This window comes from Lepidochelys olivacea (genome assembly GCF_965140295.1).
Source record: "Lepidochelys olivacea isolate rLepOli2 genome assembly, chromosome: 7".
Lineage (NCBI taxonomy): Eukaryota > Metazoa > Chordata > Testudines > Cheloniidae > Lepidochelys > Lepidochelys olivacea.
This window is the reverse complement of record NC_140417.1, coordinates 114,332,522-114,355,633: the sequence shown is the minus strand read 5'-3', so window position 1 is coordinate 114,355,633 and position 23,112 is coordinate 114,332,522. Positions and strand designations below refer to the sequence as shown.

The 23,112-nt window shown below is 40.8% G+C and overlaps 1 protein-coding gene across 3 annotated transcripts in view; it reads right to left on the bottom strand.

The window, feature by feature from the left end:
* CCDC186 (coiled-coil domain containing 186) overlaps positions 1 to 23,112 on the bottom strand; it is a 60,024-nt gene that overhangs the window by 17,680 nt on the left and 19,232 nt on the right. For 2 of the 3 annotated variants that reach the window (XM_084633273.1, XM_084633274.1), the window contains 9 exons: positions 18,463 to 19,177; positions 15,742 to 15,868; positions 12,214 to 12,342; positions 10,970 to 11,182; positions 8,845 to 8,964; positions 7,250 to 7,375; positions 6,790 to 6,888; positions 5,798 to 5,884; positions 2,672 to 2,814 (listed from right to left, as the gene is read on the bottom strand). In XM_084633273.1, coding sequence (XP_084489399.1) covers positions 2,672 to 2,814; positions 5,798 to 5,884; positions 6,790 to 6,888; positions 7,250 to 7,375; positions 8,845 to 8,964; positions 10,970 to 11,182; positions 12,214 to 12,342; positions 15,742 to 15,868; positions 18,463 to 19,160 — 1,742 coding nt within the window. In that variant the 5' untranslated portion in view covers positions 19,161 to 19,177. The remainder of the gene's footprint in view (positions 1 to 2,671; positions 2,815 to 5,797; positions 5,885 to 6,789; positions 6,889 to 7,249; positions 7,376 to 8,844; positions 8,965 to 10,969; positions 11,183 to 12,213; positions 12,343 to 15,741; positions 15,869 to 18,462; positions 19,178 to 23,112) is intronic. The other variant, XM_084633275.1, reaches the window with a different exon arrangement.

The window sequence follows — 23,112 nt, the reverse complement described above, 5'->3', positions numbered from 1 at the left end:
TTCAAGTCACATTGCATTTAAAGAAGAAATAAAATCACTAGGCTAACATGCTTATCCATTTTTGGATGCACTCAAATGCATTCTCCACACCTATTCATAATTTTGAAAATGAAGCCCAACTCTTATAAAACTATATAGCTGACACCTGGCATTATCCACATTGCTATAAGCTGCTCCCTCTCTATGGCCATAGTATGGTGACTGGTAGCATGTTGCTGGTTTGGTGGCCACAAAAGTATGGCTGGTATTGTATTCCAGCTAGGGAATGTTAATCGTTTATTCCCTCCTTTGTCTCATTCTCTTCCATGTGAATACAGCCAAATATACTGTTTGCCCTTTTAGAAAAACATACAATGAATTACAGCAGTACTCTGGGTTGATGTCAGCTATTTTCCTTACAATAACCCCATTTATATTTCCAGTTCATCCCATACTCTTTGGGAGAGGCCGTTTTCCCATTGCACATTTCGAACTGTGTTGTTTCACTACGCTTAACAACAAACAAACAAATCATGACGCAGTTTGGGCATGTTAGGGTAGAATACCCTGCATCCAGCAACTTCATTATACAGAATATGCAAGTGTTATTTAGAACACTATCCTTTCAAAACAGAGCAGTGGTTATACAACCTCCATTCAGACATACACCGGAAAAGGTGACTAAAAGAAAATTCAGAGCAAGGCTACAGCTTTCTCTAGCTACTTTTATAATAGCAGATGTCCCCTATACTGCAACTGGCCATCCACCTCCAATTGCTGTCACTGCAGGGTTGGCCTCTTCTAGACCAAGCACTAACAGCACCGACCAACGTGTATTTTGCCCTGTGTAGTTATAAAAGGGACCCTGTGGTGGAAGGCAGCAATGAAGCTGCTAAACCTCCACTTTGTGCCATGTAGGCGGAGTCTCTGGAAACGTAGTTATTTTGACAGAGATATTTCTTTTAGTGTGTGGCTTTTCCTCCCCTGGGATAGTACATTATTAATGTAAATTAAAATGCAAAGAATTAGAAAGCCCCGCTTTCCATTCTCCCTCCCACCCAACCTAATGAAATTCCTAGTCAAATATTTGTTCAATCATCATCATCAGAGGAGGAAAATGTATTAGCCCTCCTGTAGTTGATGAGTAACTGATATTGATCAAGGTGTCGTCTGACTGACTGCAGTTTTCTCGAAAAGATTGATGCCATGATGTTAATAGGAGCCAAGGTTGATATAAGGAACTGAAAACGTTTAGTTGTATAAACCATAAGGAAAGCAGATAATTGATTAAATGCTGTTCAACCTCAAATGAAAATTGCTTACAAATTCCACAGGCACATGTGGGCGTTTGTTTAAACGATGGTCATCTGCCTCCAATGCAACATTGTCAGAATCCATGAAAATGGATAGTATGTGTTTTTGCTCTAGTTCACATGTACCATATAGAAATAGGATTATGCTCTGACATTGCTCTGGAATGTCCATGAGCCACAGTCTCCTCTAACTTACAGGGCTGTAAACAGTGGTGAGCTGGAACCGGTTGTTCAATTTTGAAGCCGGTTTAGAACCGGTTGTTAAAGGGGTGGGGAAGCTCAGGTGGGATGGACAGGATGTGGCCCGCGGGATCGTCCTGTCCGTCCTGCCGGAGCTTTCAGCTGTGGAGGCTCCCATGTGAATTTTTACTGACCCAGCAGCACTTCGGCGGTGGGTCCTTCACTCGCTTCAGGTCTTCGGGGGCGTTTCGGCAGGAGGTCCTTCAGTGCTGCCAAAGACCCGGAGGGACTGAAGGACGTGCCATTGAAGACCCAGAGCGAGTGAAGGAACCGGTTCTTGAACTTCTGGCAGCTCATCACTGGGTGTAAATCTGTATTAGCTACATGGCAATTAAATAAACGACACCACTGTCAAACTGGTGCAAGTGAAGGGAGAATCAGCTTGTCTGCTCCTTCACTTCCTTGAAGCAATGGCATTTGTTACAGCTGAACAGATGCTATGGTTTTTAGTGACACAAATGCTCATAAGTATTAGTTAATAATATTTAATGCACCATATGTTAAAGAAGATTTGTTAAGTTTGTATTTTTGTAATACTTGAATGTATCCATCACATTCAGAGAGGGCTGATCTTCCCAGCTCAGCAACCTCTCCCCTCCCTATCTCCAAATCACTGGGGACACTAGCTCATTTCTCTCATCCCTTCAATAAAATGAGCATTGGCTGATTTCCTTGAATGGAGGTTGTCCAGAGTCAGCAGTAGAACGAGCATCGATCAGTAAAAACCGGTGTGACACAACCTATTACCATCCACCGTACACCATATCTGTCACTTCTACTGAAATCTAGTGAAATGATTAGGGACCAGTGACTGAATTCATCCCTATTGGAATACTACCAAAGTCAATGGAGTTACCACAGAGATTAAGTTTTGCCCCGTACTATTTCAAAGGTAATTCGTTACAGCTATCAGTTAACCCTAGAACTGTCAGGTTTCAAAGTATTGCTCTTGGGTGCCTGTAAGACTAAATAATTTAGAAAGGTTCTATGAGGAACACGCCACAGCCGAGAGAGGATACAGATTCTCTGAGGTCCAATACATTGTAAAGGCAGCAATACTTTTAAAGCATAGAAATGCTCCAGGCCCAAAACATAAATCTATATAATCAAATAAATTCTTTAAAACCTTTAGTTTATACCTTTGATGTTGCTCCTGCAGCTTATCTACAATTTTCACTCTATCCAGTAAATTCTGAATCTCGGCCTTCTGCCGATTAATAATTTCTTTGTACTTTGATAATTCATCTTCTGTTCTCAACCGTTCATCCTCCAGACACTTTACCTAAGTGCAAAAGAACATAATCTTAATTGTAAATTGGTTATTTTCCTGCCAAACTTCAGAGGATAGTATGTTTCATCCAATAGGTCTAAAGCTCTAACCACAGTTACGGTAGTACTCCCTCCCTGTTTTTGAGCAATGTATAAAATCAGATGCAAACTATTTCACAGATCAAAAGCTAAAACAGAGAACAGTTCAGTCACATAAAAAAAACAAAACAACTATAAGAATTAGCTTCTAAAAATAGTCAAGTCGTACAAGCTTTAAGAGGGATAATACCATCCCCCTCCAAAAGATTCATAAACCCACACGTATGGGTGGACCAAAGCCAAGCTGCAGTTTCATCTTCCTACAGTTACCACAACCAACCCTCATCATGCTCACCCATGCTTCTGTCTAAGAACTGAATGCTTCTGCCTACAGAGCTAGTCCATGCTGCTCTTGAGCTGGCCAACAGATTGATAGATGGGCTGCTCATCAGTGATGTGTGGCATTTCTTCACGAGCTCTCAGAGGCCTAGTGTGCAGCCTCTAGTACGCTCTGAAAATGCAGCTGTACTCTGATCTCTTGCATGGCAATATACTGTGCTGTCAGAACACCTCTGGGCCACCTCCACTAGGAAAAAATCTATGTGCAATTATCAGAATATTGCAGTTAGAGGTACATACAGAAACAGCCCCACCATGGACATGGATAGTACTCTGAAAACATGTGCTCAACACGCAGTTGCTGTCAAAAAAGCCAACACAATGTTATTATCTATCCCTTTCCTGATGGTTCCTAAGAGAAAAAATTATATTGCCGACTGTATAAATCCATGGCAGGCCCACACCTTGCATACTATGTGCAGTTCTGGTCACCCCATCTCAAAAATGATATATTAGAATTGGAAAAGGTCCAGAGAAAGGCAACAAAAATTATTAAGGGTCTGGAACAGCTTCCATGTGAGGAGAGATTAAAATGACTGGGACTGTTCAGCTTGGAAAAGACAATTAAGAAGGGACATGACAGAGGTCTATAAAATCGTGACTGGTGTGGAGAAAGTGAATAAGGAAGTGTTATTTACTCCTTCACATAACACAAGAACCAAGGCTCACCCAATTAATTAACAGGCGGCAGGTTTAAAACAAACTAAAGGAAGTATTTCTTCACACAATGCACAGACAACCTGTGGAACTCATTGTCAGAGAATGTTGTCAAGGCCAAAAGTATAACGGGATACAAAGAAGAATTAGATAAATTCAAAGAAGATACCATCTTGGCTAATAGGTCCACCAATGGCTCAGGGATACCACGCCAAGCTCTGAGTGTCCCTAGCCTCTGATTGCCAGAATCTGGGAATGGGAGACAAGGGATGGATCATTTGATGGTTGACTGCTGTGTTCATTCTCTCTGAAGCACCTGGCACTGGCAACTGTCAGAAGACAGGATACTAAGCTAGATGGATCACTGGTCTGACCCAGTATGGCCATTCTTATGTTCTATCCTCCTGAAATGTGGTACACAGGCCTTTTAAAAACAGGTTTCAGAGTAACAGCAGTGTTAGTCTGTATTCGCAAAAAGAAAAGGAGTACTTGTGGCACCTTAGAGACTAACCAATTTATTTGAGCATGAGCTTTCGTGAGCTACAGCTTATGCTCAGATAAATTGGTTAGTCTCTACGGTGCCACAAGTACTCCTTTTCTTTTAAAAACAGCCTCTAGTCTAACCTGGGCAGCAAGGCATGCTGGGAAAGAAGGCTACTCTATAAACCCTTGTCTTCCTGATAGTAGGGGGAAACTTTGAGAAGAACTGTGGCTGTTCATGGGTCTCTCCAGGACAAAAACTTATGAAGTAACTAATACTACCCAAGAAGAAACCCTGGACATAGAGTTCATTTATTTTTGGGCTTGGGCTTTGTTTGGAGTTGTTGTTTTTTCCCCACTGGGTGAAATGAGCGAGCTTGGGCATTTGAGCCCTGTTTGTGGCAAGCACAGGGCAAGTACTTGCTCCCTTTCCAGGGCCCCAGTTGGGGAGGGAGGAAGCCTCATCCATGTCATCTGTTCCCCATGAAATCTAGATGGGGAAATTTGTTAGGTTTTCCCAGGTGAGACAGCCTGTGATCATGTAGCCTCTGGCCAGATCTTCAGCTATTTCAGATATTTGGAACCTTTTATGTTTTTGAAACAGACTATGGTCGACGGAACATAATCAGGAGGAAATTTGCTTAATGAACTCTTGTGGCCAGGTGGCTACTTGTTGATCTGGGATTCAGGATACCCCAGAAAGGATGGACTTTTATGTCCCCCCAGAGAGCTATGCCTTCTAAAGTAATGAGACAGCTCCAGAAGGGGAAACTGAGATAGTAACCACATCCAGCAGCAGAAAGGTAAGAACTTGCTCCACTCCCTTTCTGGCAGGGGATCCCAGGGAGCCAGCCGCTGCTCCGCCCGCCAGGGGAGGGATGGGGGAGCTCCTGGGCCAACCTCTGCTCTGGCCACCCTAGGACCGCTGCTGGGAGCCACCAAGCTGCAGCAGCTCCCGCCGCCCCCAAGACTGCTGCTCCGGTGGTCCCCGAGGCCAGCTGCCTGAGGCTGCCAGAGTAGTGGCTGGTGCGGCTGGCCCCGGGGCTTCTGGTGTGACTGGCTGTGGGCTGCCCGAGCAGCTGGCTGCAGAGCTGCTCCAACAGCAGCTGGTGTGGCTGTTCCCAGGGCCGCCTGAGCATCTGGTCCCAGGGCCAGCTGCTTGGGTGACCCTGTGGTCAGCCACACTGGCCACTGCAGAAGTCATGGAGGTCGCAGGAAGTCATGGAATCTGTGTCTTCCACAACCTCCATGACAGATGCTTAGGAGTAATGCAGCCATCCTGAATTCATGCTGACAAATCTCTATACCAGATCACGATTATTCTTGCTCTTTATGTAAACTAGCCAGATACAATAGGATCTGTTTTCAAAATCCTTATGTTCCACCTTCAGTCTCATGGCAAGAGAGAACTCTTTAGTTACCTTTGTTCTTAGTGTACGCAGCTCATCCATACCCTCTTTAAATGTTCTCTTCAGGTCCTCCAGTTCTTTTATTTTGGCATAGTGTACCTTTTTAAAGGGACAAAGCATCAGAACACTGTCATTTTAGGAGGCACAGGATCCCCTCATCCACTGTAAGACTACACCCACCAATAGAGAACTTATTTGCTGCCTGCCTAACTGCCTGGGTTTAATAAATATCAGCCCAGAGTCCTGTGCAAGATATAGTATGTGATCATGTAACTAATGACTGCATCATAATACATGTGCTTAACTTTGCAACCTTAATGTGCTCTTAACATAATTTTTTGGGGATGTAATTTCTTAGGGTTTTTTCAAAAGGCAAACTAAAAAAACCCCAGATGTTTCATCATGTTGAATCACATTGAACTCCAAGATGGATCATCAAATAGCACAGGGATATCTTCATCCACAAACAGACCTCTACCACTTGAGCTAACAGTAAATGGTAGCAGCTGAAAGTAGTTAGGCTTGGTCAACCTGCCACTAGAGGGGGATGAGACATTTTGCCAGAGGGCTCCATAGCTATTTGTTAGACAGAAAAGGAATGTTAAGACTCAGGCCTTGTCTACAATACTGTGGTAAGTCAACCTAAGTTATGCTACTCCAGCTACGTGAATAACATAGCTACAGTTGACATAGCTTAGGTCGACCTACTGCGGTATCTACACCATGCTGCATCGACAGGAGACAGTCTCCCATCGATTTACCTTAATCTTCTCGTTCCAGTGCAGTACTGGAGTCGACCAGAGAGCTCTCTGCAGTCGATTTAATGGGTCTTAACTAGTCCTGCTATATCAACCCCCCGCTGCATCGATCGCAGCAGCGTCAATCCCCAGTAAGTGTAGACAAGACCCGTGGAATCCTAGGTTTAATGCCAGGTTCTGAAAGGGAGTGTACTCTAGTATTAACAGATCCTAGTCATACTGCCTATAACAACAACAACAGTTTACCTCCAGCTGCTCAGACTTTTCCTGCATTTGTTTTTCTAGTTCGCCCTTTGTTACTCGGAGCTTTGCATCCAATTCATTTGATTTAATTTCTTCTGACTCCTAGTTGATTTGGAAGAAATTAAAAAAAAAGGGAGCATTTTAATTATAGAGCTTTTTTAAAAGAAAAACTCTTTACCTATTTTATGAACACAGAAGACACACATTCTTATCACTATCTGTAATTTGTACCACCATATATAGTAGTTTTGAACATATAAAAACACATTGCACTCAAATGAAACTGGACTCAAGATCTCACTTTTTCCCTAATTTTTTTTATTTATCTCTAATCATTGACATTTATACATTTAATGGCATAACATCTCACGTGGCATGCATGCATGCAATAATTTTTCACTTTATTACAATTTAAGATGAAAATAAGAAACAAAAAATCAGATGTTAAACATGTTAATTTCACCTCATGAGAAAGTATGCCTACTTGGTATGTTTTTATCATTTCTTGGCAGTTTTTCCGTATTTGGTCTCCCTCCTCTTTTGCTTGAGTTAACTTTGTGGTTGCATCTTTGAGTTTATCTTTGGTTTCCTAGAAAATAAACCATGAATAACTATTTGAACCTACAGAGTGTCACAGAGCAAGATTTTGAATTATCAGGGAAAAGGGAGTTATCAGCAAAATGTTTTCAATTCTAATAGAGTTTCCAACTAATGATTTTATTGAGAATCATAATATTTGCTTAGAAAGTGCTGCACCACCAACTGTTAAATCATCTGTTTATGGCTCTCCAGAATGGCAACACCACAACTCAAAAACTTCAAGGGAAAATCTGCTTTTACCACTGTGTTCCTGTAGCCATATTTCCATGAGCCACATTGAAGGCTCCCTTTGGTAGCACTGAAAAAACAAAGTGGCCTGTAGTGGCTGACTCATTATCTCCACACAAAAAATCATGTAACTGAAAACTTTACTGTTCAATCACAGCAATGTGTTTCGTCCTATCACAGTTGTAAGCTCTTATGAGCGAGGATCTAGTGGTCATCTCTCTGTCCTTGTGGTAATTCAGCTCTCTCTGTTTTTGCAATATACATATTTAAAGAGAACCAAGTGCAAGGAACCATGTCCAGTTGCTTTCCTCTTTTCCAATCAGACTAGAGTGACCAGATGTCCCGATTTTATAGGGACAGCCCAATATTCGGGGCTTTTTCTTAAATGGGCACCTATTACCCCCCCACACTCTGTCCCGATTTTTCATACTTGCTGCCTGGTCACCCTAAATCAGACTGTTACTGTTTGTGATTTAGACTGTGCACACAGTCTGAACTGACTTGTTCAGGAGAAGCAAGAGAAGAAATTCTTAGCGAGGATTGTAGGATGTGTCATTCACACTGTGTTACGACAGACTGAATTAAAAGCACTCTTGCAAATCAGAGTAAAGCAGAAATCACCCTGGATATATTCCAGTGTTTCTCAATCTTTTGTGCTGGCGAACCCCCTCGGATTTAAAAATAAATAAAATTAAATTAAAAAAGTGACCTCACTATTAAGACTTGAAAAAATTGTAACCCCTTACCTTAAATATAATGAAGTAAATAATTAATACTCAGGGCCAGCATGAGGGAATGGCAAGCAGGGCAACTGCCCAGGGCCCCACACCACAGGGAGCCCTGCAAAGCTAAGTTAGATGCTTCAGCCCTGGGTGGTGGGCTTAAGCCGAAGCCCGAGCCCCACTGCCTGGGACTGAAGCATGTAACTTAGCTTTGCGGGACCCCCTGCGGCGTGAGGCCCCACGCAATTGCCTTGCTTGCCCCCCCCCGAACACTGGCCCTGCACTTACACCCTAAATCCATCCCAGGTTGAGAAACACTGATATATTCTATCCATCCTTTCACATTTTCCACTTCAATATCACTATCTTTAAAGTACTATTCCAAAATCCATCAAGTTAAAAAGTAAACAATGATTTTTTAATCATTTTAGTGCTACTAAGCAAGAAAATGGCATAGCAACTATATTGGACTCATTATGATCTTACTTCATGGTATTGCTTTACTAACCTTGTGTGAATCCATTTCAGTTTTCAATTTGTTTTGGGCCCATTTTACTTTGATGATATGAGAATTGATTTCTTCTTTCAATTTTTCTATTTCTCTGTTGAATCTAGTGGCTTCACCTTCCTAAAAAAAAGGAACAAACAAAAACATCCACAGATTACATTTTATTGATTTTAAATCCCAATTTTTATACAGCTATAGAATTAGCCTCATACATGAGTGACAAATAGATTTCATCTACAAGGCCCCAAACCTGCAAAAAGCTGCATACTGTTAGCCACGCTAAAGGTTTACAGGACTGGGTCTTAAAGCCTTAACTGTCTAGGTCTATGGGCCCCCAGTAAGACACTGCCTCTCTGTCCATGTGTGTTGTTGCCACATTTGTGATCAGAGGAGAGATTCTATCTGAAGCAACCTTGATTAATTCTGAGACAGTTTCTAGCAGACTGTTTTCCAGAAGGACTTTTTTGTCTGGAATTGCATAGATCCATGACAGATTAGACATACTGATCTTCTGGACAAGTGGCAAAGCCCCTTTTTCCTTTTGCAGGCTTAAGGGAAAGATGCAGGTTTGGGGAAGGGGGTCAAATTGTAGGAGGATATAGCAGAAAATGTGAGGTTTACTGACTTCTGTGGGTACTCTGACAGAAGCATTGTGTACATTGGATATTTGACTAAATGGACAATTATTGGAAAGAAGTGTAAATTGTTCAAATAATGAGAGGACAACTGCCTAGATAGGTGCCAGTTATAATAGGTCAGGTATCGTTAGGCTGCACCTAAATATAGTTGTTTACATCAGTGCAAAGTGGGTGTAAAACACTATCAAATCACACTGCTATTGTTTGACACATTTTGCACTGATGTAAATGACTACACAAGGTGAAGGGCAACAGTGATTGTTGGCCAAAAAAATGTACACCACACAAACCACCACTCTATTTTTCTTCAAGTGAACATCGAATGGTATTAATCAGCAAAGCATATTACTGAGATAACCTTAGATACCAACAGCTACAAACTAATATTTGCAATTAAAAAACCCGTGCATTATAATACAATCCCAGCAGCCAAATAATATTTCTGAAATAACAGATCTAAACTAAAAACAGGTTTACAAAAGCACCATGTGAGGGCAGCAGAATCACTCTAATATAAGTCTCCAAGCAATGTTGTCCTGACCGTTAAGCTAGAAGTTAGACCTACCAGCTACGTTTTGTTTTGCTGACCTGAACAGGTCACACTGTCCATTCCAATCTGCTTAATTCTTAGGAGCAGGAATGGCAATGACATACATAAAAACTATGCTCCAGGAACCAAAGTTCTCAAGTTTCAATAAGATGGTTCTTTTGATCTTCTTCCTCTTGTGAGTAATGATCACTTGGAGCAATGATCATGATCAAATCCATCAGAGTAGTCTGAACCCTCTCCGTTTTGGGGAGAATACTGGATCTTTCATGAGCATAAAATCAGGTTGTTTGTTTTTTTTCCCATTAATTTAAACAATTATTACATTTCAAAATTTTTAGACCGCTGGTAGTTTAAATGTTTGTCTCTTGCCTTGACACTGCACTTGTAATGAGCATTTGCTGAACCTTAGTACTTAAGGAACATATCTGCACAGATGCCTCAAAATTCAGTCAGTCAAACAATCCTGTGGAAGAGTACAAGGGAAAGGGCCTGATACAGTTCTTGCAACATGTGTAGAGCTCTTACTGACTTCCAAAAAGGAGTGCAGGCTTTGATGGCTCAGCCTATTTTACAAATCCAGTATGGACAGCCACAAGGGAAGAAAAAAAAGTATATAACAAAATTCTACAGTGTTTGTAAATCTTCACTGTTTGTAATAGAAGTGACGATCTACAATATAATGGCTGCAAAAAGAAAATTGTGCTGTTAGCATGCTACAAACTTCAGTTCAGAAGAACACACAGGAATCTCAGGAAGATGACAATAAAATCTCATTCCCCCCCACTCCCAAAAATAATATATTGACATAAAATGGGTCTTTCGCAGCCACACAGTAAAAGGGAACGTAATAAGATATCACAATTATTAAATGAAAGGTGACACATAAGTGTTTTCCTGATTATTTAAATAGTGCTTTTAACCATTTCTTTAAAAGTACCTTGGTTTCATAGAGCTGGTGCAATCTTCCTTTTTCCTGAGAAAGTTGTTTGATTTTATTCACGTGCTTTTCAATTTCTTTATTTGCATCTCTTAGTCTTCTCTCCAGTAACTCCTTTTCCTTTCGGAGATCTAGAGACTCTTTTTCTCCTCGAACATACTTCATCACCATAGTCTCCTTTTCTTGGCGTGCCTCTTCACATTTCTTGTTTGCCTTTAAAAATTTAAATTCAGCCGTAAGTTTACATTTCACTGATGATAGTTTTTATACATGAACAATGGATACTCACAGTACTCCAACACAGTAATTAAAACATAACTGAAGGCAAGTCTTAAAGTCCCCAATTCTGCAAGCAAGGTACGCACTGGCTTAACATTACTACCATGAGCAGTCCTGCTGATTTAAATGGGACTACTCAGAGTTGTAACTGATGTGTTTAAGTATTTGCAAGCTAAAAGCTAAATATTTTACTTCAGCTGCATAATCAGCAGGCCGGTGCAGTTGGAATGTATTTGATGACTCCAAAATGGAGAATATACACTTGATAACTCCTAAGTGGAAAAATATTTTTGCAGATATCCAGTTCCATTCCCCAGTTATTGTCCCTCCACTAAATAATTTAACAATTACTATTCAGCTGTACATCATTTCTCACATAGAGACTTTGTGGTCCAGATATTGCTAATATTGTTTCATTAAGGAAAACAAAAATTATGTTCTAAAATTCTTGTAACACAGAGAAAGCATCTGACTTGGCTAAATCTTAAGGAAGAAAACAGATGACCTTCCAGCAACATAAAATGAGGTGAAAATATTATTTCTTTGTATCATTTTAATTGTGCTTGAAAAGATCAGATTTCACTGGTAAGCCTGCATAATTGTGGACTTCTCCCTCCATTCAAAACCAATGTAAATGTTGATCAAATTAAAATTTACAGGGAAACAATCATTCCAGGGTTTATTATTTTACATATAAATACACAAATGAAAGAGCGTGGCCAGACAAAGCATATGTGAGTGTTAGTGGCTCTACAAAAGGTTACAAATACTTGAAAGCTCACTAACCATCAAAATGCATGAATAATTGCATCCTATTAATTAAAAAAAAAGTTTGGAAGCCTTGGTGTATCAATTTTCAACATATCTACTGACTGCAATGCTCAGGCTGCTGAATGTTTCCTACAGCAAGCTAATTCTTTAATGAGAGATTTAATTATTAAAACTTCAAAGGAATTCAAAATTACCTGGTCCATACGAAATGCCATCTCTTTATGCAATTGCTGAATAGTATTTTTGACTGCAGCATCTTGTGTTACAAGTTTGTCTTTAGCAGTTTTAACTTCTTTTTTAAGCTCTTCTATTCTTGATTCTAACTGTAAAGCAAACATTAGCAGATAATTATAGAAGTCAGTAAAGATTCTATCAAGTTTTGTACAATTATTTCTTACAAATTAGATGTTACAGCATTTTTAAAATATGTACTGCACTTGCCAAACTCTAATCAAACTGCAACATTCACTAGTAACAGCCCAGCTTTTGTATTACAGTACTAAAGATGAAAGGAACTGAGATCATCATCTGTCAAGGGCTGATTGCATCACACTAAGCATAACCTCTGGACTAGAATAAATTACTATGTGAAAAGGTAAAGAGAAATGGGTCAAATTTTGAGGTTCTTATAAACCAGGGGTGGCCAAACCGTGGCTCGTGATCCACATGTGGCTCTTTTACAGCTGAAGTACGGTGCGCGGAACCCGTCCCCACAACTTCATCCCCTGACCAGTCTCCACCTACCAGACTGCAGGGGGGAGCTCGGGACCTCTTCCTTGCAGAGGGGTGGTAGGGTAGGGGTTTCTGTCCAATGGAGGGGGGGGTCTTGGGGCTTCAGCCCCACAGGGTGTGTCTATTGGGGCTCAGGGCTTCAGCAGGAGTGGGGCTAAAGACCCGCGTTCTGGCAGGTGTGCCCCCTGAAGATTCTGAAGATTGTCATATGTGGCTCAGAGGATGAGTAAGTTTGGCCACCCCTGTTATAAATGCTTTCTTTGCTTACGTAATGTTTCACTGAGCAAGGACAGAATAAAAACAGAGCTCGGCATTACGTCCTACATTTTTATGCAGTTGCCTATAAAGATATACATGTCCAAAAGGCAAGAATAAGACAAGACAGTTTTGTCACCACATCAAGGATTTGATCCTGCCCTCTAAAGCTGTGAGCATGAAAAACAAACACAAACAAACTTAATACACTTGTGCAAGCATGCATATACGGTAGCAGGTTTTGCTTGCGGTTGTGAACACATTTTAGAGCCGTATGATTTTACTCTGCTGAACGTCAGACAAGCTAAGGAAATACTTATCTAAGGACTTCGTGTATACAAATTCATTGAGCAACAACTACAAAAAACCATCCCTAAATCTGTTATTGCAACCCATGAATCTAGTTGCTGCCAAGTTCCATTTCAAGATGCAATATCAAAAAGCTACTTGAATAACTTCTTTAAAGTAATCTCTTCTGTAATCATCCCAAAGTGTGCAATATTAAAAGTGTTAAAGGTCTGACTTAACTGACAAATGGAATTAAACAGTAGTAACAGAAAGGCCCACTTATCATTAGCACTTTCCATCACAGCCCATATGGTATGAAATGTCACATAGCAAATCCAAGATACTCATGCAATCACTGAGTGATATTGGGGAATATGAGCAAGGGACAGTGAGTGAGCTGCATTTATTGGTTTATACAGACGTTTGTTTCCATTCAACTTGTAATGTTTTTTAAATGTCAATTCCAACCATGCTATGTACTTTCAAAAAAGCTTTGAGATACACAGAAAGCAGACAAAGCTTCTGTACCCTCAATGCATTCAAGTACTGTATAAATCTTTGACGCAGCACTTGAGAATGTCTCCTGCCAATCTGTGTGGCACAGAAATTAATAATCAGATCTATGGCATGACTAAAACATTAACATTGATTTTAAAATATAAAAATTAGTTGGGACACTATTTCACCACAGAACAAGTTCAATGTCAAGTTATAAACACAGGCCTGAACAACCCTTACAGCAGTAGCACTAGCAAAATAATCCTATAAACGTGTAATAACATTCAAAAGGATGCCACGCTAGTGATATTTTGTGCCAGTAAACACCAAGTGTACGTTTCTTTGGTTTGTGACAATTCTCAATAACTATTATATTAAAAATGCCTGGGTCATATACAGTAACTTGAAGTACCACACATTATTTGTTCTTATAATTATCTATATGGAACATATATACCTAAATAGCATTCTTTTGAAGAGTGTGTCTATTCTAGAGTATATTTATATATCAGAGATTTTTTCTCTTTTTCTAATTAGTCTCTCAACTTTAGGGGTTTCTTTTCATTTTCACTAACAAAAAGGAAAGAGGACAGATTACTGTTTACATCTCTTCTGACTCTCTGTAAGCTATTTGTGGAGACATCTGTAGAAAATTCCCCTTTTGTCTATGTACACACAATAACTGGTCCCAAAAGGGAGTGCAACTCTTTAATATATGTTAAGATTCTTCTAACATCACCAATTGCAACAATGCCTTAAGTCAGTGGTCCAACTGTGGGTCCCGACCCTGTTTTAATGGTGTTGCCAGGGCTGTCTTAGACTTCCTTAGGTCCAGGACCAAAGCCTGAGGGCTTCAGCCCTGGGTATAACGATTCAGGTGACAGGCCCCCTGCCTGGAGCTGAAGTCACTGGGCTTCAGCTCTGGCCCCCACACCGGGGGCTTGGGCTGGCTCAGGCTTTGGTACCCCCTCCTGGAGTCATGTAGTAATTTTTATTGTCCGAAGGGGATCACAGTGCAATGAAGTTTGAGAACCCCTGCCTTAAGTGGTCAACAGCAGCAGCGTTCCCAGATTCAGTTGTAACTTTAGCCCTCAATCTTGGGTTTATATACAGTTATCTGTAGCTGGCAATTTGTATATAGTACAGTATTTAAACTAACAAATATATAACCTTTAAAGGTGGCCTCACACATGACACATCCGCTACAGAAAATTGGCAGGCCCAAATGGCAATATAATTTTCAGATAAATGCAGTATACAGTTTCAGAGTAACAGCCGTGTTAGTCTGTATTCGCAAAAAGAAAAGGAGGACTTCTGGCACCTTAGAGACTAACCCATTTATTTGAGCATGAGCTTTCGTGAGCTACAGCTCACTGCATCGGATGCACACTGTGGAAAACTGCAGAAAATACTGTGGTTTTCCACAGTGTGCATCCGATGCAGTGAGCTGTAGCTCACGAAAGCTCATGCTCAAATAAATGGGTTAGTCTCTACGGTGCCACAAGTCCTCCTTGTCTTTTTGCAGTATACAGTGCATGCCAAGGTTGCGTTTTGCAATTTGAGTAGGACTCCTGTTGCTAACGTTTAGTCATCCAGCCATCGTCAAATGGGAACTGAAGGCATTTACAGGATTGGGCCCAAGGAGCCCAGCACCCAGAGATGCTGAGCATGAGGAACTCCCATGGACTTCATTAGACTTCTACAGGCTTAACAGTTCAGTGGTTCGAGGCCAAAGATGGCAGTAAATGCTTTCAACAAACTAATAAGGCTTTGTGGGATGGAAGAATGAGTCAACAAATGCCTAGGCTACATTAGCATTGGGAGTTTGTTCCCTCCCTCGCGCGCGCACACACAATGCCGGCTAGAAACTCCAACTAACATCAGTGGCAGTTAAACGTACATGCCAATGAGAGGTTAGACAGCGTAGTCAGCTCTTTTGTTATTTGTACCTGTTTAATAATGTTGAGGTGCTGCTTTTCTGTTTCTGTTCGTTTTTTCAATTCATCTTTTAACTTGTCCTTTTCTGAACAAATATCCAAAATCAGTTCCTGATGCTTTTTGTTTTCTTTAATCAATCTGTAAAGATGAAATAAAATTGCTTTGCTTTGTTGTCTGTGTGGAAGACAAGGAAAAGTGATCCAAGCAATTGGGCACTGGTACTTTTCAACCCAAAACAGCTTTGTTGCACACCCCTATAGGCAAGGCTTTTACAAAACTGCAGACAGAGCCTTAGCTACACTGCAGCAATTGACGTGACACTAACAATGTGGCTGGCACTAATGTAAGTGATTACTTGCATGGTCTCCATCACCATGACACTAGAGTACTTCCAACACGTAAGTGTAAAGTCACAACCATTTGTAAACATACAGATATTATCTTCATTTTACGGTTGTGCAGAGTGATGTGACTTGCCCAAGGTCACACAGGAAGCCTGCAACACAGCAAGAAATTGCACCCAGTCAGGTCCCTTAACCACAAGATCATCTTCTCTCCCCCACCTGTAGGTAGTTCAAATGTTTTAAAATAGTTTGTTCCTTTACAGTAGTGGTTCTCAAAGAGGTGTACATGTACCCCTGGGGGTATGCAGAGGTCTTCCAGGGGGCACATCAACTCATCTAAATATGTGCCTAGTTTTACAACGGATTACATAAAAAGCACTAGCAAAGTCAGTACAAACTAAAATTTCATACAGACAATGACTTGTTTATACTGCTCTATAGACTGTACTCTGAAATGTAAGTACAATATTTATATTCAAATTCATTTATTTTCTAAGTCTATGGTAAAAATGAGAAAGTAAGCAATGTTTCAGTAATACTGTGCTCTGACACTTGTATTTTTAGGTCTGATTTTGTAAGCAAGTAGTTCAAGTGAGGTGTAACGTGGGGGTACACAAGACAAATCAGACTCCTGAAAGGGGTACAGTAGTCTGGAAAGATTGAGAGCCTCTGCTTTACAGTATAACAGTTTGAAGGCTGAATCAAAGCTGTAGCCTAAATGATAGCATATTTGTGCTGATGATTATGGCTACATACTGCAGCATTCCAGAAGTGATACAGAAGACAGTTATACCTAAAACTCAGGGGTAAAGTTTTCAAAAGTGCCTTAGGGCCCAATTTACAAAGTACTTAGGAGTCTAAAGATGCAGACAGGCACCAAGGGGGATTTTCAGAAACACCTAAACAGGTTAGCTAACTTCAAGGCACTTAGGGGAGTGGAGGGAGTTGCAGGGCTCACTGTTTTGGAAAGGGTATAAAAGGCAGAAGTAGCAGCAGTACTGGTTTGTCTGCATCTCTAAGACAGTGATCAGTACACAAGACTGATCTGCTACAATCAAGTATTTACAAATGAGGGGCACAGTAAACAAACAGGTAAAACCCAGCTAACTGGTTTGTACACAATACCATGGAATTACTACCATCTGGACACCCACTGCCTTCAACTCCCACTCCCCAAAACACTCCCAAATTCTTTGTAACGGCTTTATGCATAATGTACACATGCCAGACTCACAAAGTCACCGTTTTTTTACACTTAGTATGTTTTCTGATAGCAAGATTACCAAAATCATAGCAGATCTCTCCAGAATCCCATGCTTTGAACGGGAAGTTCTCTCTGGAAGATTTTTTTTTTAATGTGGTCATCCATTACTGTGGTATCACAGTTCCTCCCACAAGAAGTTAACACAAAAAATACAGAGACATATAAATAAAAGCCACTTTCACTTCCAGCCCTGTCAGCAGAAAAAAGAGTTTAAAGTGGAAGGTTAGGTTTTTCCAGTGACCAAATGCCCCTCATGTTATACAGAGAAAGCAATATGAAAGATAAAACGAGAACCAAGAACTCAAGCAGTGAGCTGAAAGAGTGTTTGAACAATCTTCGTTCAGTAAAACTGAGTTAACAATTCGAGTACAAAAATTTCTTGTAGCAAACTTTGTATATATACAGTAAATTATGAATTTCAAAAGCTTTCCTGTAACTTATTACTGTGTTACCAGATGTTATTTCAATGTTATTTGATGCTTGAAGATGTATGCATAAAAATAAAATCCCTTAATTGCTTCATACTTTTATGAGAACTGAATTAAAGATTTTCTTTTCAAGCCTTCTTTTTAAAATCCAAACTTGGCCATCTCAAAAACTGGCAGAGGAAACTTTAATTTAACAATCATAACTGGTTTAACAATTGGGACAGCTGATGAAATTCTTCTGGAGGAGATATAAGCATGAAACTGAATAAAAATTAGAGTGGATTAATTTATCATATTTGACAAAGGATTCATGTCACCAGTACTTTGATGGAGTTAACAAGGAATTCTAACTAATGTAGGCTAACTCACCAAGGATTTCAGATTAAGGATTAGCAAATGTCTGTTCAGTTCATGCCACATTCAACAAGAAGTTAGAGGTCTATGTATACTCATTGTATAAATTTGTAAATTAAATTTAGAATGATTATAGAGTTTGTAAAATAAATAAAATAAATAAAAAACCTCATTTACACAACATCTTTAAAAAGAGCTAATATAAGCCAAAATCATGACAGGGTTAACAGCAACAACTAAGATCACATATGTTGCACAACATGGAAGTTGTAACTCCACAATATACAAGTAAGGATACTGTTGCACATACTTATTTGTCCTGAGGTTAATCTAGATACTCACTTCTTTATCGTTTGCTCCTGTTGGACGTATTTATCTTGCACACATTTTTCAAAAGTCGCTAAGGCATGTTCACCCTTCCTCATTCCATTTGGGAGCTTACGCTCTTTTGTAAAATCTGTAGCTAACAGTTCAGATTCTATTTCTTCTAGCAAAGCCTCCTGTGATGATGATTGTTGTATTGTGGAAATAAGTTTCTTGGTGCAGTCTGTGTCATAAGGGCTTTCAGAATAGATTCTATTGCTAGATTTTTTCGTAAAGTCACACTCCTCCCTTAGCTCCTGCAGGATTTCCATTAGGGATTGTTCTGTGCCATTACTTTTTGAAACCTGTTGTTCAAAATCTTCACCAGGCAAGTGTTCTGCATTCACAGAGTCTTCTACTTGCCTTTCAGAACATGTATTAGCACAGGAATCCCCGCCTCCACTACAATCAGGTGAAAGCTGCAGCTCCTGTGCTTCACTTATGGCTCCATCCCCTCTTACATCAATAGTTGGTACATTGTAGTTTGATGCCAACAATTTAGGTTCCCTTTCCAAGCTGGAATCCTCATCACCAGTATAACCAACATCTGAGCAGTCCTTCACTTCAGAAGTCTTGCTTGTGCTCTCATTACTTGATGAGCCGGAAGGTGTATTGTCTTCCTTTGATAGATTGACTGGCTTCAGTATGCTCTGTATTTCCGGTAAACACTCTTCCATCCTTCCGTTTTAGGAATCTAGAAAGAGAATTTGGACAATATATTACATTCAAGAAGTCAAGATTAAAACGGGGGAGAGGAAAAAATACTTGGTTAGAAGTTCAGATACTGGAGGAAGGAGAATAATTTTGTTTACATTGCCAATGGTTAGCCAATGTTTTTGTCTGCTAAACATTTGAACATTCACTGTTCCAACAATTATAAATCTCTTACTTAAAAAAAGAAGTTCAGGGGACGGGGGGAGGATACCAGACACTGAAATTTAACTTAATTTTTATGTAGTAGAGGGTTTTTTTTCTCCCTTTCAGTAACTCTTGCAGTCTGAAGGGAGGAAACTGTAGAGGTGGCAAATGTTTTGTTAATTCTACTGTGTTTTTAAAAAACAAAAACCAAGCACTTCCTGCTACTTTCAGATAAAAATAGCAGAAACAATGCTTTCAAAGAATAAAATACTGTAAAGGTTTCATTTTAAGCTTGCCAATGAAGATGATTCAAAGACTCACAACAATGATGCCTTAGAGTACAAGGTCTCTTGCTATAGAGTGGAAACCACCAGTCATTCATAACAATCCTTCAGGGGGTCCAAAGGTTTTTCCTCCTCCACACTCAGTGAGCGCACATACGTACACTAGTTTCTCATCACCAAGTACTGACTGATCAGTTCTTTGCTTGTTGTGACCCTTGAGTATGTATGGAGGTCTCTAGACCCAGAAAACTGGAGTGGTTCCTTTCACCTTCTTCCCCACATGGAGCTACAACTGATCAATGCCCAGCTACTGGATTTTCAGTCAGTCAGTCTCCAAGGAATCCCCTTAGGCTACACATGGGTAGCTTCTCTTCAGCCCTTGCCATGCTGGCCAGCACCTTGAGCAGTAGCTTGTATGGCTTCAGCTATCACTAAACAAAGGGACATCTAATTGGTTTCTCTTTTAGCTTGAATTAAGGGTGCTTAATATACCCATCAACTTTAACAGGTCTCAGAGTAACAGCCGTGTTAGTCTGTATTCGCAAAAAGAAAAGGAGGACTTGTGGCACCTTAGAGACTAACCAATTTATTAGAGCATGAGCTTTCGTGAGCTACAGCTCACTTCATCGGATGCATACCGTGGAAACTGCAGCAGACATTATATACACACAGAGACCATGAAACAATACCTCCTCCCGCCCCACTGTCCTGCTGGTAATAGCTTATCTAAAGTGATCATCAAGTTGGGCCATTTCCAGCACAAATCCAGGCCCTCTCACCTTCCACCCCCCACACACAAACTCACTTTCCTGCTGGTTTCAGAGTAACAGCCGTGTTAGTCTGTATTCCCAAAAAGAAAAGGAGTAGGGAGAGTGGTCACTTTGGATGAGCTATTACCAGCAGGACAGTGAGTTTGTGTGTGTGGTTTTTGGAGGGGGGTGAAGGGGTGAGAGAACCTGGACCTGTGCAGGAAACGGCCCACCTTGATTATCATGCACATCGTGAAGAGAGCCGTCACCCTGGATGGGCCACCACCAGCAGGAGAGTGAGTCTGTGTGTGGGAGGGGTGGAGGGCGAGAAAACCTGGATTTGTGCTGGAAATGGCCCAACTTGATGATCACTTTAGATAAGCTATTACCAGCAGGACAGTGGGGCGGGAGGAGGTATTGTTTCATGGTCTCTGTGTGTATATAATGTCTGCTGCAGTTTCCACGGTATGCATCCGATGAAGTGAGCTGTAGCTCACGAAAGCTCATGCTCTAATAAATTGGTTAGTCTCTAAGGTGCCACAAGTCCTCCTTTTCTTTTAACAGGTCTGTGATCCACAGCCACCATTAATGCTTTCCACTATAATATGTAAATGCAGCTGGAAACAATGAGGAGCCACCTGCCCAGCTGTCTCTACTAGGAGGAGACAGGAACACTACCCAGGGATGGAAGCCAGTAGCTGCATGGGAGCTGCCAGCCACCAACAACAGGAAAACGTACAGGGGAGTGGAAAGAGAGGCAGACAGAGACAATATCAGAGGAGGAGCACACCAGGAGAGCATCAGATGCCTGGACAACATAGATAGGGAAGCCTGAGGAGAATAGCAAGTTACAGGAACAGAACACATAGGAGAAAAGATATACTGAAGACAACAACAATCAGCTTTTTTCAAAAAGGACAACTCACTTCTCAGACCCTTTAAAAGAGACGCAAAACACTTTCCTCTCGTCACTTTCAACACAAGATGCAATGCTCTGGAGCTGCTGAAGATTAAATCATCGGAAGCAGGCAGGGATATAGTCTGTGCAGTCACGACTGAATGGAGGTGGCGTACAAGCCACTATTACCATGTAGTCTGCACTATGAAAGAGTGAACTATGCCTGCTGCATCTCCTTTGCTTTCACACAGCACTGGGGCTGATTCCTGTTGTATTCTTCCACCAGGATCCCCTATGCAATCTCTTCATAGATGTTCACATTTCTGCAACTGGGCTGCAGCTGTGTCTGCACAGTCTTGTCTCCCCAGAGACCCAGGGGACCCAATACTTCTGTCTACTCCAGGCAACTGCACATCTAGAGCATGTAACTGGCATGGACAGTTGCTCACAACAAGGGAGAGCTGCTAGGTGCGCTCACTTAGGTGGGCAATCAGGAAAAAGTATTTAAAAAATAAACAACGTGTGGGGGAAGTGACTTCTGACCTCCATGACCCTGGGCACTGGTGTTCACAACTGTAGCCAGAGCGGTCACCGTCAGGCACTGTGGGACAACTGCTGGAGGACTGTTATGGTCAACATTGGTCACACAGTGTCTACGCTCACATTACATTGACCTCAGTAGGTTGACCATGCCTCAACACTGTTTGGGGAGGTGATGTTACTGCATCACTGTAGCAAGGCGTTTATATCAGCAAAAGACAAATTTGAGCATAGACATATGCACAAATAGGTTGACATAAGTCGCCTTGCGTGAATCTAACTTGGTAGATTAGACCAGGCCTAAAAAAGGAAGTCATACCAAAATAACAGTCTACATAAGGAGTTTTACTGCCCTACCTTGACCCAGGTCTCAGAGTCACAGACTTTCAGGCCAGAAAGGACCATCACGATCATCCAGTCTGACCTCCTTAACATCACATGCCACAGAACCTCACCCACCCACCCCTGCAATAGGCCCACAACCTCTGGCTCAGTTACTTTAGTCCTCAAATGTTGATTTAAAGACCTCAAGTTTCAGAGTATCCGGCACTTATTCTAGTTCAAACTAGCAAGTGACCTGTGAGAAAGCCCAAGATGAATGTGGAATCAATAGACCCCAATAGGATGTGATAACTAATTTTTTCCATTTCAACTGCTAACATTTAAATAGAAACAAATGTCAACATTTTTCATCATTTCACTGCTGAGCTTCATATCAGAAACTTTCATCCAATATGTTTACATAAGCATGGATGACCCTCCCAGCTCTATTTTGCTATTTATGTAAAATAGCCTTTGCAAATGAATAGAACAAGACAACAAATTCGAACATGCATACGGCAGAATACACCAGATATTCTTTCAATTATTCAAGCAATTGCTTGCTACAGGTCTTATAAATTAAGGTAAGAGATAGTCACCATTTTATCAACTAAAGTGTGTTGGTAATGATGCAGTTTGTAAAATTTCAATAAAACTTAGCCTAGCAGTAGCAATTTTGTTAAATCAAACCTGACATTTTGGCTAATATCTATGATGCTTTCTACTGTGCCCTAACGTAGGTTGTCAGATGTCAGTGTGGTTATGGAAAAACAGAACACTGACACAAGCTTATGACAAGATAAAATATTTTATCGACAGCGATGGAGGTGGCATTTGTATACGGTGTAAGAAAGTGGCGTGGTTAATCTCTAGTTGGCGTCAGCACACAACATGATTAAGTCTATTAGTAACCATGGCAGCTAACCATGTTTTGACTTTGCCAGATACCTAGATCCTGTAACTAGTCCATGACACTTGG